This window comes from Podarcis bocagei (assembly GCF_964188305.1).
Source record: "Podarcis bocagei genome assembly, chromosome: 6".
Taxonomy (NCBI): Eukaryota; Metazoa; Chordata; class Lepidosauria; order Squamata; family Lacertidae; genus Podarcis; species Podarcis bocagei.
Genome location: NC_138130.1, coordinates 54,570,735 through 54,586,015, shown reverse-complemented (window position 1 = coordinate 54,586,015; position 15,281 = coordinate 54,570,735). Strand labels below are relative to the sequence as shown.

The following is a 15,281-nucleotide window of genomic DNA, read 5'->3' as shown; positions in this document are numbered from 1 at the left end:
TGGAACTTGGTAGACAATGTATTAACTTTCCGGTAATATTTTTAAGTCCCAACCACTTGTTTTGCACCTTTCATTGTGAAGGATTCGTAACTGAATCTTCAGTGGTTTATAAACACTCATTTCACATCAGTTTTGTTTTGAGGGACGGTTTTTGTGAGGCAACAAAAGCGCATGACTTATTTCTGATCTCCAGATGAAGAGAGTGAGCACTGTTCACCTAGTGGCAAAGGCACACCTTGCGAGTGTTAAACATTCTTATCCATTGGTCTTGCTTCACCTTCCTTGCAAGGCAGATCCACTGCCCACCTCGCACTCACTAGCAGCTTCTACAGTTTTTCTTCCTTTTTGCTACTCCCTCCCAAACCTCTTTGCAGTGGCAGACCTTGGGATCTATTTAAGTTGCTTGCAATAATCCTTCAGAAGCAAGCAAGAATTGTGGTTGTAAACTTAGAACATTGGCTATATTTTTGGTTTGTCCCATCTGCTAAACATACTCAGTATAACCTTAGCACTTAAAATACGCTTCAGTGCTATTGTGGTTTTTTTGTTTGTTTTTTGACCCTGAAGATGTAAGAGATACATGTTAAAGAGCTGCATAGGGTCTTCTTCAGCCAACATTAATTAAAAAAAGGCCTTTAACTACAGGCTGCACAACTTACTGTGAAACCTCCCCTTCAGATTTTGTGATCCTGTTTCCCCAGTGGAACATGAAGTAACTCGCATACCTAAAACAACGGTTCTATTGTTGAAACAGATACTTATTTCATACTTGCAAAGACTTCGGTTGCATGTGAAAATTTCTTTCCAACTGGTTCTGTTCTTTTTCTCCAAAGCCGTCCTCCTTTGTGGCAGGAGACACCAAGGAAAAACTAGTGAACACATCAACACAAATGCATTGTCCCAACACACATACAGTGGTACCTCAGGTTAAGAACTTAATTCGTTCTGGAGGTCCGTTCTTAACCTGAAACTGTTCTTAACCTGAGGCAACACTTTAGCTAACGGGGCCTCCTGCTGCCGCCGCTCGATTTCTGTTCTTATCCTGAAGGAAAGATCTTAACCCGAGGTACTATTTCTGGGTTAGTGGAGTCTGTAACCCAAGGTACCACTGTACACCCACACTGCATATACTTGCACATTCAGGGTCCCTTGGAGATGAGAATCTGCAAACTTAAGTTGTATTCTGGAAATCTAGTTGCTGAGGAAGCAAAATATCACACACACATCAAATTCATACATAACAAAAGTATGAAATGCAAGCAGGGCAAAATCAAATATTGAGAATGGTCCTTTAGTTGCAGGAGATGGGTCTGTTCTCCTTGAGAACCCCGCAGCTCCTGCCTTCACATTATTTCAGATTACTTGTTCACAACAAGGAATTTCACTGGAGGGAGACAAGAATGTGTGTTGGGGACGGACGGACATGCTTCACAGATATGGAATGCACTTCTCTGAGTGCTCGCTTTCACCGCCGATCAGTCTAAAACATATCCTTTTAAATTTAATGTAATGCAATGACTCTTAAATGGAATTGAAAGAAATTATCAGCCTGTGTGGTGTAATAGGACAAGCTTGACTTCCTGAGTTAATTACAATATGGGTATAGGTAAAACACACTTCAGAAGTGCATTCCTGGAAACTTGCAGCATTTATAAGAATAGTTATTTGCAGTTGTAATGTGCAGTATATTAAACATATTTGATGCTGTCAAAAATGCACATTCAGCCTAGAATGTCTCCCATTGAACTCAGTTGGGTGTAATTGTGAGGAAACAGGTGCACTATGTTGCTGTTAGTGATTGTTATAGTCTGATACAGCACCCTTGGAGGTGATGGAGAGAAGAATCAGAATTCCCCCCTCCCCTTTGACATCTATTCCAGTTTCTCCTTTATTATTTACTTGCCAGGTAAGTATAGGGGGCAATAGTCATTTACTGCACCACAAACACGTGTCTTCTTCTTTGTGTTTAAAGCCTGAGACAGCTGCAACACTGAAACGCACAGTGGAAGCTTTGATGGAGAGAGGAGCAGTGGTGAGGAATTTGGAAAACCTGGGCGAAAGAACGCTGCCATACAGAATTTCAAAGCACAATCAACGTCACACCAGAGGAGGGTATGAGTTTCACAAGCTTTGAGTCTAGTTTTTAATAGAATTTCTTGCCATGGAATATTTTTGAAAGGGGAAAAGTTGCAGCCTGACAACATTGGGTGGAGCAGGCAAGCAAAGTAGACAGGCTGGCAGAGTAAGTGGTCAGGTGGGTGGCCCAAGCCAGCCTTCACACTTTTCTCACATTGCCCGTTTGCATGTGCACGCGTACATCAGGGCAAGGGGAATCCAGGGTTCAAATGAGCAGGTGGCCATGCTGGGCAGGCAGAGTGAGCAGGTAGTTGGGTGGCTGGTCCAGGCAGAGCTGCAGGCCTTCACATGCTCACTTTTGTCACCACCATCAGCAGTCCTCTCAAAACTCTCCCACCCCCTCTCCTCCATCCTAAGGTCTCACTGCAGCACTAAGGAGGGGAATGAAATAGAAGTAAGTCTCTTTACCCTGTGTTGCTGCCCACGTTCTGTCGGCAGTGCAAAGTCAAGAGGAGATAGACACTCATCTTCATTCCCCTGTCTTCCTTGAGTGGCAGTGGCAACAGGGTCCTGGGATTTGGGCAATTAGTGAGGGGATGCGAGAGTTTGGGGTGCACTGGGGGGGGTTGGCAGTGGGGTGGCAGGTGGGGATGGGTGCGTTGAAGAAGCTGTGAGAGGGATATGGGAGGAGTTTGAAGGAGCTGTGGTGCTATTGGGTGGGGGGAGGTTGGCAAGCAACATGAGTAGGTAACCATTAGCTGTTAAATAAATGCTCAAAGCCATGATCTAAAGACAAGGTAGGAGCATAGGGGAGAACAATGTGTGCAGCTGAGGTTTGGATGTTGCTGCAACTATTTCTACTGATTAGGGACACGGTGGTCATCAGTTAAAGCTGTGTGTGCTGTTCTTTTTTGCATACACATATCACTTCTTTGGATTGAAGCCCAGGTACAGAATTTACTGTTAAGGGCCTCTTAATTTCCATTGGGTAATTAATGTAACTTGGATACACGTTTCATTTCAGAATTAAACTGTTTCTTTCCTGAAGTAGACTCCACAAAGTACTCAAATCTGTTTACTTAACAATTCCAAAATGAGGCACACAGTAATTTCGGTAGATAATTTCATTGTTCATATTCATCTGCTAGTTAATTCAAGCATTGATTCTTTACTATTTCCTTTGTTAAGAAATGCCCTTCATGTAAACACTTCCTTTTCAAGGTAACATTTTTATTGCACCAAAGCCAGTTGGAAGCGATAATTATTTATCTTTTGAGATACTGATTCAGGGTTGATTTTATTCCCTTTTGCGTATCTGAACCAAAGTATATTTTTGAGGGTGTTTTTAATGGTGAAATCATTATTAAAGATGGCTGTGCACAAGTAAAAGAAGAGTTATTGTTGTAGTTACTGATTTTAAGAGAAATATCTTCAGCCCAAGAAAATAATGCCTTGGCATTTGAAAATTAAGATGCATTAGATAAATGATTACAATGGACTGCAGAGTTTATCCTATAATTGCTTAACATTTTGCTTTTGAACTCCCTGAGAATATCTTTTGAAAGAGAAATGCCTGTATGCAAGGATGGAGAAATGTTGCTAGGCAACCAGGGTCGCACAGAGACTTCATTCAATAATCAAAATAACAACTTGCAGTCTTTCTCCCTGGCATTTGAAGATACAAATGTGCACACCTTGATGGGCAGCCAATGCAGCTTATTACCTGTTTTCCCTTGCGGATATTTCAAATGATACTGCTGCACAAGCTGCAGAGATGCACCTCTGAAATGATAGCCGCTCAAAACATGTTCATATTTTAAGAGCTTATTATCTTGTATTTCCCTCCCTTACAATAATCTATATAGTTATATATTTATAAAGAAATGTGTTTCTTTATTTAAAAAACATATTTCTAATCTGTCCTTCAGTACTAGCTCATTTCCCGGGGGGGGGGGCATGCAAAACACACATTAAAACCAAGTTTGAAAAATAAACCAGATTAAGAGCATATCTTGCAAACCATGAGGAGTGGAATCAAACCTTTACAAGTTAAAAAATAATTGAGAGCAGTGCAGAATAAAAGCATTTTTAGTGTCTTCCTGAAATTGCAGAGATGAGGTCCATCTAACCTGCCTTGGCTTGTGGGTTCCACAGTCAGGGCACAGCCACAGAAAAGGCCCTGTACATTGCTAAAGAAAGCCCACACCATGGTTTAGTTTCAAAAACCAGAACAAAAGACTTTCTCTTGCAAATACCCCACACAGGAAGCATTCCTGTGCCTAAGGAGCTGCATGTCGATAGGCATGTAGTGAGATAGGAGCAGAGGAAACTGTCTTAAACTGAGCCAGACTATCTAGGTCATTATTGCCTACACTGACCGGCTGTGACTTGGAGGGTTTGCATCTAGGTCTAGGACCGTTTTCAGGTAGGTCCTGGGTCCTACTACTGAGTGACAAGCCTTTCAGCTGCATCTGTTTTGTTTCATGTGCATATGCTGCGCAACCTCACCAAACTCAATAGGTCCCTCATGTTTTGCATCATCTTCTTGATTGTGTGAGAACAAGCAAGTATTGATGTGCATTGGCATCCAAACTCTGGCAATAAGTGCTACAGCTTGCGCTGTGTCTGGAGTTGCATAAGAGTTCAACCCGAGTTTAAATTCACTACTAGCATTTGTGCTGTTAAACTGATGATGTGACACAGGCGCACAGCGTTCTGTTCAAGTATTTTGCAAGGTGGGAGATACTGTGTGTGTGCTAAAATCTGGTGGCACTGTACAGCAGATGTTGAGTGCACTTAAGTTCCATTAGCTGAGCACTTGATTTCAATAGAAGTGCATCTACTTTCTCTTGAGTGTGCCCCATGAGAAAAGGATTGGGGATTAGGTAGGTAGTGGCACTTCAGAGGCAGTGAATAGAATCTGCATTGCCAGTGTGAGTCTACCCGAAAGGCAAGCAATTAAAGTTGATGGAGTCCACTAACACTGTTTATTTTTGTATTTTCATCCATTACAACATTTCACTGAGAAATAAAAAAGCTGATCCATACAGGATCCATACACTATTGTGGGCTGTGTTCACACAATGTAGTGATGGTCACTTGATTATGATTTTCTGGTCGTGCCATTTCTATACAGTATTGGTCTGATCTGGTATTTGTAAGGGTGAAGGGTGGCTTCAAAACATTTTTAATCAGTAAATTGCTTAGATAGCTTTAAAACTAGGCTAGACAAATTCTTGGAGGATAAGTGTATCCTTGCTATCAGTCATGATGCAGTCCCCTGGTCCAGAAGTAGCAGGGCCAACTGCTCTGGACCAAACATTTTACTATGTTTTTATATGTGCTGTAAGCCGCCTGGAGTGGCTGGGGAAACCCAGCCAGATGGGGGTATTAATAAAATAAAAGCAATAACAACTACTACAGTAATAAGGCTATTGTCTTTACGTCCTGTGTGTGGACTTTCCAGGAAACGGGATGTCTAACTGGAAGAACCACCAGCTTGATCCAGCAGAGTCCCATCTTGCATTCATACAAAAAAAGTTCTTTAGCTTATGTACTAGAGACAATTCTGCTATGTAGAAAGCGTACAAATAGATATGTTGCTGTTGAAATGATGTTACAATCTGCATGTATATGTTTTGCACAAAAAGCCATAAAAGGAAAATAGATGTCTTTTGAGAAAGCTTAAGGTACGAAAACTGAATTGAAGCAAATTGTCCTCGGTGTTTGCTATGAAAGGGGTGGTTTGTTCTTGTTTCCTCTTTCCTGGATCATGGCAATGTCTCTTTTTAAAAAGAAATTCAGTTGTGGACATAAACGTCTACCATATGGCAGGTTTCCTAGCACATCGAATCATGAAATTATTGCTTAACATTTTTCTTCTCGCTTTCATTCTTCATAAATAGACTTGCATTCTATGGGATACTAGAAACTGCCATCAGTTGATGTTGGCTGGTGGGTATGACTGTGCTTTTCTAGGGCTTTGCCTGATTCTTCTGAGATGAAATATCCTTTAAAAAAAAAAATCTTCAGTACATTGGATTGGAGTACACCCTATACTTCCAAATGTGAAGCTGTTTGTTTTGCCAAGTGTGTAAACACTTAAGTTGCAGTTGTTACACAAAAGGCAGCTAAAGCTGCAGTCCTAATCCCATTTACCTGTGAATAAGCCCCATTGTACTTGGTGGAACTTGCTCTATGAAAAAGCTTCGTCCTGTGCCCAGCTCAAGGATTCCTTGCCCCCTAGTCCAGGTGGTATTTTGAGAGGCAAATGGAGGGTTCTGTCCCCCTTCTCTTGCATAGCAGTCAAGAGGGGATGGACTTGGCCTGCAAGCGAAAGCTGACCATGTTTCAGATTCAGATGTTAATATGGCTCATTTGATCTTTTCCAGAAGTGTCCAGCACCTTTGGGATTCCCAGTTTGGCTCTTGCCCATTAGTAGACAAGAAGTTATTCTAGCGTGTCTCTCAGCCACACAATTGGTGATATTCATCTTGACTTAATAAGCCTTCTGTGGTGTAGTCTAAAAATTGTGATGGCATATTGGAAAGCTGAAGCTGACTCTTTATAAAACGTGGAAATTTCCTGGGCACGGTCTTAACCAGGTTCTCCCTTGGGCCCTCATTCACACAAGATCAGCTGAGAACTGCTTTTCCCAATAGGATTCCAAAACAAGCCTGGTCCAGGTGTTTCTCTGGTGCTGATTAACTTTGATAAACCCATTCGGGAATATAGTTGTCTAGTATACTATATTTTAAATCCCTGGATTTAATTTTGGCCTGGATACAGTTCAATATCCAGTCCTCTTTTCTTACCACTTGTTTGATCTGAAATAGGTCTTCATTTAACTCTTTACAGAGATGTTATTTTGGCAGTAAAAAGTCTTAACTGTCCTATCACATTTTATGCACAGTGCACCAAAATAACTAGGGTTTCTGATTTTTTGTTTTTCTGTACCAGTTTTTGCTCCTGGTGCCTGGAGAGTTTGCGCTGTACTTCCATCAGTTTTGCCTGCAAATGAACGTTACATCTCTGTAAATAGATCTTTGCCGCCTCCTCTCTTCCCCAACCACCTTTCTTCCCATCCCATCCTCAAACCACATGCACCAGGTCTTGTTACTTTGCATGAGAAACTGTAGTGCTACAGTACTTACATACCCGGTCACAACTCATTGCTTAACATGGAGCTGCTCCACACATTACAGAGCTTCTGGGTTACACAAAACACAATCGGTGCTGGCTTGATTGCCTCCGAACAGAAAGTAAGTTCCAGCTCAGCTCTTAAAGTGCAGTTGCCTTTTCTTTTGTTTGTCTGCCTGGGGCATACCTGGGCTATAATTCCAAAAGACAAAGGTGGATTTTCCTGATCTCTTGTACACGGATACATACAAAATCCATAGACTGGCTCCAATACTGGGGGTGTTTGATACAGCTAATAAACTTTCATGCTGCAAATTGCTATGTTTCTTGTATCTCCAGATAACATTTTTTGCTGCTGCTGAAATGGCAATGACAAAGACAGTGCAGCAGCAGCATCTCATCTCCCCCATCCCCCAATGCTGCCTTCAGTTATCATCAACAGCAGCACAGTGGAAATTTCCACTCCCTGCCTATATGAGCAGGAGAGAACTCGAGTTGCAAGCCATTCCTTTTGGAGCAGAATCCATTTCAGTTTTAAAGACACAATGGAAAGCAGCCCACTATTCTCGTTTAGCAAGGTAGTAGAAAAATTAGTAAAATGTAAAAGGAGGGCTATGTTGTGAGTGTGTCATAATTATTCCCCAAAAGATGCAGACATAGAACATACATTCTGTATCTTTTGTTTCAGGAGGATTAGATGAGCACAAATAGCATGAAAATGTTAAGGTTTTGTTTCTTTAAAAGAGATGGCTCTTGAATTTTTCTCTCACTCAGTTTACAGTAATGCCTCATTAAGGCTAAATGCTGCAAGCTCCATATGAAAGGAAATAGGGCAAACCTCCTTTATCGAAGTCAACTAACAGCACAATCCTTTAGATGTCTATTCAAAAGTAAGCCCCACTGTGTTGAATGGGACAATCCCCAGAAAGTTAGTATTGGATTACAGTCTACTAGACCACTAAAATATTATTTTCATTTCCAGAGACTTGGCAGTCGAATATCAATAAAACAGCAGCTAAACACACTAATTTGAAACGTGCCTTTCCAAAGGCTTTTTTAAAATTGTGGCATGGGGCAGCCAACTTGCACATTCTTAGGAGGAAGTTTCATAATGTTGGGGCCACTACTGAAAAGGCCCTGCCTTAGAGCCTGCCAGGCTTAACTAGTCTTGATGGCAGGCCAGTAATTACTTACAAAAACAGAGAACAGAGAATTCTATTTTAAGAGGCATTCTCACTTTTCTTCCTCTCAGGATGAAGTGCCTTTTCTAATATGATGCTTGCTGCAGTATGGGCATCATACCCCAGAACTATTGTTTTTCCTCATATGGAAATTTATGTAGTTGTAGTTGGTTGATCATTGAAAACTCGTATGATGATGATTTATTTAACCAAGCTGGTATCCTAGGATACTGTTCTACTTTTCTGAGAGTTTGATTTGATGCCTTAAAAAAATGAATTTCTTTTTTCTTATTTACTTCAATTCACTGTAAAACTTTGAATAAACTATAAATTGAGCATGTGCATAAAAACACCAGTGGCTACTTTCAAGGGGAAAATAGATTGTGGAAGGGGAGGGGTCAGTTTGGACTGGAAAAGTGGTGAGCATGTATGTTTAAACCATTCCCCTGCTTGCTATCTTTCCACTACTGCAGTGGAAACTTGGCCCTCCAGCTGTTTTGGGACTACAACTTCCATCATCCCTAACTAACAGGACCCAGTGGTCAGGGGTGATGGGAACTGTAATCCCAAAACAGCTAGAGGGCCAAATTTGGCCATCACTGCACTACTGGTTGGCCTTCACATAGGGTTCCAGATGCATGTTTGTGTTGGGATTTTCCAACAGTTTGCTCATGCAATCTTGCCTAGAATTCTACTGGAGGGAGACTGCAGTAGAAAAGAGGTGGGGGAAGTCTGGGAACTTCTCCCATTCCAATCCTCCTTTATTCCAAGTAGTTGCTTCTTCCTAATGGAACCAGGCACTGGTTTTGCCTCCCATTTCAAAGCCAGTAGGTCCATCCTCAAAAGGAAGCTATTGCAGCTTGTAGAAAAACGACTGGGTGTTCATATCATCACAGTGAAGTTTTGAAAATCACTTTGCTCCCATGAAACAAATTTCCGGGATTCTTCCTTGCACTTGAGTGAAATAGAAGATCTGAAATGTTCTTGCACATGGTAAACACTCTGTTCGTCAAAGTAGACGTTGGCAAATGGGAGAATGTTTGCGTTGATACCAAGAATTCCAGGCAGTTCTAGAAGTGTGTGAAAATTAAATCTCTGCATTGTTGCCAAGGTTGCAGAGAACTACAGTATGGTATGCAGAGCCTCTGAATGAATGCCAAGACTCATAAGTTGGTGTTGCCTGTCTTCAGATGTGGCTTCTGTCCTCAGTAATTTGAACTTTTAAAGCAAAAGGACAATAAATACCTGCTGCCTTGAGCTGTTTTTTTGCTTCCCATTTCTAAATAGAAAAATGCCATCTTGCTATAGCAAATTTTTGATGGGAAGCATGCATATCTTATAATATGTACCGTATTTTTCGCTCTATAACACACAGTTTTTTCCTCCTGGAAAGTAAGGGGAAATGTCTGTGCGTGTTATGGAGCGAATGCCTACAGATGTCAGGGGAATCCGCTGCAGTTGTGAGCAGTCCGTGGCTCTCTTTGAAACTGCAAAGCGGGTGTAAGCGGCTCCTGTCAGCCAGCCGAGCCGGAGAGGAGGGAGAAAAGCAGATCGGGGTTGGTTGCTTTAAAACAACCCCGTGCTCTATGTCCCTCTCTCTTCTCTAGTGAGCTGCTAAGTAGCAGCAAAGCTTTTCAGCCAGCCTAGCCCGGAGGAAGGAGAGAAGCAGACAGATCGGGGTTGGTTGCTTTAAAACAACCCCGTGCTGTATGTCCCTGCCTGCAGTTTTTTGCTGTCCGATTTTGGATCAGCCACTGTAGAGGCTGTGTGTGTGTGTGTGTGTGCTTGAGCTATCGTTCTCCTCCTTCTCCTTCCTGTTCACTCTCACAGCGCCCCAGCGCTCTCCTGCGACTTTAGGAGTGATACTCTGTGTGTCTCTCTGTGTGTGAGGCATCGTTCTCCTCTTGCTTCCCCTTCACTCTTCCAGCGCCCCTGCTACTTCCAGCGCCCCTGCGACTTTAGGATTGATACTCTGTGTGTGTGTGTGTCTGTGTGTGTGTGAGGCATCGTTCTCCTCTTGCTTCCTGTTCACTCTCCCAGCGCCCCTGCGCTCTCCTGCGACTTTAGGATTGATACTGTGTGTGTGTGTGAGAGAGAGAGAGAGGGGGGGGGATCGTTCTCCTTCTCTTGCTTCCCACTCCCAGCGCCCCTGCGACTTTAGGATTGATACTGTGTGTGTGTGTGAGAGAGGGGGGGGATTGTTCTCCTTCTCTTGCTTCCCACTCCCAGCGCCCCTGCCTCTCCTGCGACTTTAGGATTGATACTCTGTGTGTCTGTGTGTGTGGGAGGGATTGTTCTCCTCCTCCTGCTTCCTGTTCACTCCCCCAGCGCCCCTGCGACTTTAGGGCGACTTTAGCATGGATCCACATGGATCCTCAGGATTTTTGCATTGGGCTACCCCAAACTCACCGTCAGATCACATGTCTGTGGCCACAGCATGAACCACAAAAATCATACATCCACTGTTTTGTTTAGAATATTTTTTTCTTGTTTTCCTCCTCTAAAAACTACATGCGTGTTATGGTCTGGTGCGTGTTATAGAGCGAAAAATACGGTAACTAGATTCTCTAATATCGAATATCATATGTGTAGCATGTTGGGGCTCTGCAGTTGTATAGGGAGGAAGAATGCATGGAATACATAGTCTCTCATACAAGCTCTATCCTTGTTCAGAGCAACAATAAAATGATACTCTGGGGGCTTGCCCTAAATTCATAAAATTTATACTAGAATGCCTCTTGGAAATGCATTTCTTTTCTGGAACTTTGATCTATGGAAGTTCAGACACTCTCAAGATGAGCTTGGATCTGTTGTGATTATAAAGGAAAGGGTTATGTAACTTCTGGCATTTTTAGTGGATGCCAACGTAGAAGGCTTTAAAAGGGAATTGGGCAAATTCATGGAGTGAGCATGAGTCACAAAGGGTATATAATGCCTCCGGGATCAGAGGTGTGATGTCTTTGCATACCATTTTGTGGGGAACAGCAGCAACAAGAAAGTGTTGCTGCCCTCATGCCCCATTGGCATGTAGGAAATGCTGTGCTAGATAGACCTTTGGTCTCATCCACCAGGGCTCTTGTGCTCTTTCATGCTTGTAGCTTTGTTTTTATTGTATTCTTCTTTATTTCCAGGTATTTTTTGGTAGACTTCAATTCTCCACCAACAGCTGTTTCAGCCATAAAGGACCACTTAGGACGTGATATTGATGTGATCCGGTCTTCCATTTTAAAGCATCATGTGGCAAATTCAGAAGAATGCATGGGCATGATACCAGACAGCACTGAAGATAAACTAACAAAGATGAAGAAGTAAATAGCCGGAGACCATAGAGGCATTGCTGCCCCTAATTTGAACCTAGTTGTAAGGATCTGTGATTTATGCAGTGTGCATAGGTGTGTTACGTTTGACTATTCTGCAGCAAATGAAGCTTTATATATACACTTTGTATTTTAAAATCAGGGCATTTCCCAACAAAGAATTGCATCTGTTGCTGAAGTCTATCCTGCCCTAGAAAATTCAGGCTGCTGTCTTAATGCATGCTTGAAAAAGAAAAAGAAAAAACCAGGTCCCATTGAACAAAATAGGACTTGATCCCAAGTAAACATGCACAGACTCAAACTGTCAAACTACCATTGTTTTTTCCAGTTACGACATTTCAGATATCATATACTTTTACAGTTATAATGTTCTACCATGATGTAAATAACATTTAATGCAAAATTTGTTAATGAATGTAATAAAAAAATACAAAAAGAACATTTAATGACTGGTTTATAAAGGAACAAACATTTAGTAAATTAATTCTGATCACTAGCATATTGTTTTCAATGCATTTAAATGCTGCTGGGTACTCGTTCATGGAAGTTAAGAAAATGATATGGCTATACAAAAATGTACATTGCAGTGTTGGTTTTATTTTTACAAAATAGAACCAGACACTATCTTGATATTTGTTTTTAATATATTCCGAAATATAACTGCTGGCTGCTGCTTCTGCATTTAGAAATACTAATTGTGTGGATTAATAATAACAATTACATTAGCTTAGTGGATGGATAGATTCAATAAAGCCTTAACAATTTCCTAATTTTATTCTCATTCCATGTTTTTCCTCCATAAGACCCCAGTAAGATTTCCAGTGCTGCTCCTTTTTTTAAGGTTAGGGAAGACTTTATTTTTTTTAATGTTTACATTTTTATTTGTTTTCAATGTAACAAGTAACAATAAAAAAATAAGGAACAACACCCTTCTGCCAATTGAAAACAAAACAGCCATACACAAATAGGATTGTATACACATGTATAAAAAGGGTGTACCGAATAATATTGATATACCAAGACTAAAGAAAAAAAGGGACCACACAAGGAAAGGACATATGAAAGCTCAGAGTCAAGGTAAGTGGTCAGACCAAAAAACCAAGTGGCAACACAGAGGACATTTAGTACATCCTGCTTGCATAAGGTAAGGCAAGAAGGGCCATCTACAATTCCAAATCCATCGCATTTTTATCAATCCTTTGCTAAGCCTGCTCCATTGGGTCAGTTACAGAAGACGGAAGGTTTATGTTTGAGGTTAAACTTTGTACCTTGGTTCCCAATCTGTTTGGGAAGCCTGTTCTAAAACCAAGGTGTGCTTTCCCATAGAAAGTAATGCAAAATGGATTAATCCGTTCCAGACTTTTAAAAACGACCCCTAAAACAGCAATTTAACATGAATTTTACTATCTAACGAGACCATTGATCCATAAAATGAAAGCAATAATCAATGTACTGTACAGGGGTACCTCAGGTTAGGTACTTAATTCATTCTGGAGGTCCATTCTTAACCTGAAACTGTTCTTAACCTGAAGCACCACTTTAGCTAATGGGGGCCTCCCGCTGCTGCCACGCCACCGGAGCACGATTTCTGTTCTCATCCTGAAGCAAAGTTCTTAACCCGAGGTACTATTTCTGGGTTGGCAGAGTCTGTAACCTGAAGCGTCTGTAACCCGAGGTACCACTGTACTATAAAATAAGACAGTATTGTAGATGAGAGAAATTAAAGTTACTATTTTTTCTTAAGTGCACTGATGATAGTCATTGTTTGGAAGGGGGGCTTTTATCCTTTTCTTCAGTCACAAGCAGTAGCTGAACTGGGTTACACACAGTCACAAAAATGAAGTCACAAGCCGCAGTCACAAGTCGGTCCCATAAAATGAAGAACAAGTCATAGTCAAACGAAAAAGCCACACAAAAATGCAAAAAATAGCAAAAACAAAATCTCCAAGTATGACCTCTGTATTGTGTGGGTGCTCGGGACTCAACAGCCGACAGACTGATTAGCAGCAGGGAATTCAATTTACAAACAACACACACTCAACAGGAAGTAGAACATGTTCAGCTTCCAAGGCAAAGTTCACAAACCGGAACACCTACTTCCGGGTTTGCAGCGTTCTATTTCCAAGTTGTTCATAAACTAAGCTGTTCTTAAACCAAGGTCCACTGTACACTTCAAGTCTGGCTTGAGCCTGAAAGTTTACTGTCATATCTGCTGATAATCTGTTGATTTAAGAACAGGAATGTTGTGAAAACCCTACTATACCACTGTTGAGGTAAAAACAGGTCATCGTGCTAAAAAAAAAACCAAAACCCAAGGAAAAGCTAAAATTGGGAACCACTATGTATCCTTTCCGGTGACAGCTAGAGCAACCACAGCCACAAAGATGATGGATTTAAAATACTAAGCGGGGGCCTTGACCAGTCATCCTGCCAAATACAGCAAAGCCTTTATATACTAGTGTTATCTTAGTTCATAAATGTGCTTCTCTAAATCAGAACTTTCTGTGTGAATAGTCCATTTGATGTAGTAGGTAGTTCACACTGATACATACTCGTGTCTTCCAATCACCCCATTCCACATGCACACTTTCTTTTTCTGTTCCCAATATAAATTAACTACTGCTCAGGTCAGTAATTAGCTATTTTAAGCCACTAACACGCAGGAGCTTTGAAAGCCCTGTATAACTAAATGTCTGTTTGGAGTATATGTTGACTTAATGCCAAGGGGTTTGTTTATTTTTGGGTAAATGACAGTTTTAGTAAGCTGAGCAAAAACCCTGCTGTAAAGTGTGCTAGCAATAGTGAGCAGAAAGTCCCATTGCAAACCTTGAAAATCCAAATTTTCCAGTGATATACCTTAACATTACTGGTTTTCAGTATCACTTTTGATTTTGCTTGTATCCCTAATCTTGCCAATGTCCAGATGTGTTGCATGTATACTTTGAAGAGCTGGAATCTCAGTTATTAAAAATGTGATGGCATTTTCAAAACATCTGTGCAGTTGGTGGCAGGAGTAGGAGGATATTAGCTAAAGGTAGGAAGCCAGGGGGAAGTTTCCACTGTCAGTGTTGGAAAATCATTTTTAAAAGCTACACAGCTCCCAGCCAGGTGTCTAGGAATGATGATTATGCTAGGATCTCTATTAGCATATATAGGAGTGCTTAAAATGTGGGGTACTTGGTCCACACATACCATGTTTCTTGCCAGAAACACTAGTGCCAATGCTGCAAACAGAAGAATAGAATTATCCAATGCCTAACAGTATCCTAACTACACTATATATTGTTATGGGTTTGCTATCAGATTTCTGCTGGTAGGGCTGTCAAGGTGGGTTGCCTTGGGGCAATGCTACTTGACAGATGTTAGCAGCCTACTGATGTGTTTCCATGGGAACGGACACGTAAACCACTTTCCTGAATACTGAAAGGGTAAAAGGTAAATTTCCCACTCTTCTAGACAAAGGCAGCACAATCCAAACGTATGTGTGCAAAGAAGGAAACCAGCTCAATCTGGGGGTGAAGAGAGGAGAGCTGTCTCTTTAAGTAGGGTTGCTCTGTAAGTAACAGGA

The 15,281-nt window shown here is 41.4% G+C and overlaps 2 protein-coding genes across 2 annotated transcripts in view; both read left to right on the top strand.

The window, feature by feature from the left end:
* The window catches only part of MRPS6 (mitochondrial ribosomal protein S6), a 30,166-nt gene extending 18,012 nt beyond the window's left edge, over positions 1–12,154 (top strand). The window contains exons 2-3 of the mRNA XM_081198842.1: positions 1,973–2,112; positions 11,528–12,154. Coding sequence (XP_081054968.1) covers positions 1,973–2,112; positions 11,528–11,708 — 321 coding nt within the window. The 3' untranslated portion in view covers positions 11,709–12,154. The remainder of the gene's footprint in view (positions 1–1,972; positions 2,113–11,527) is intronic.
* SMIM11 (small integral membrane protein 11) overlaps positions 1–15,281 on the top strand; it is a 176,024-nt gene that overhangs the window by 89,485 nt on the left and 71,258 nt on the right. The window lies entirely within an intron of this gene.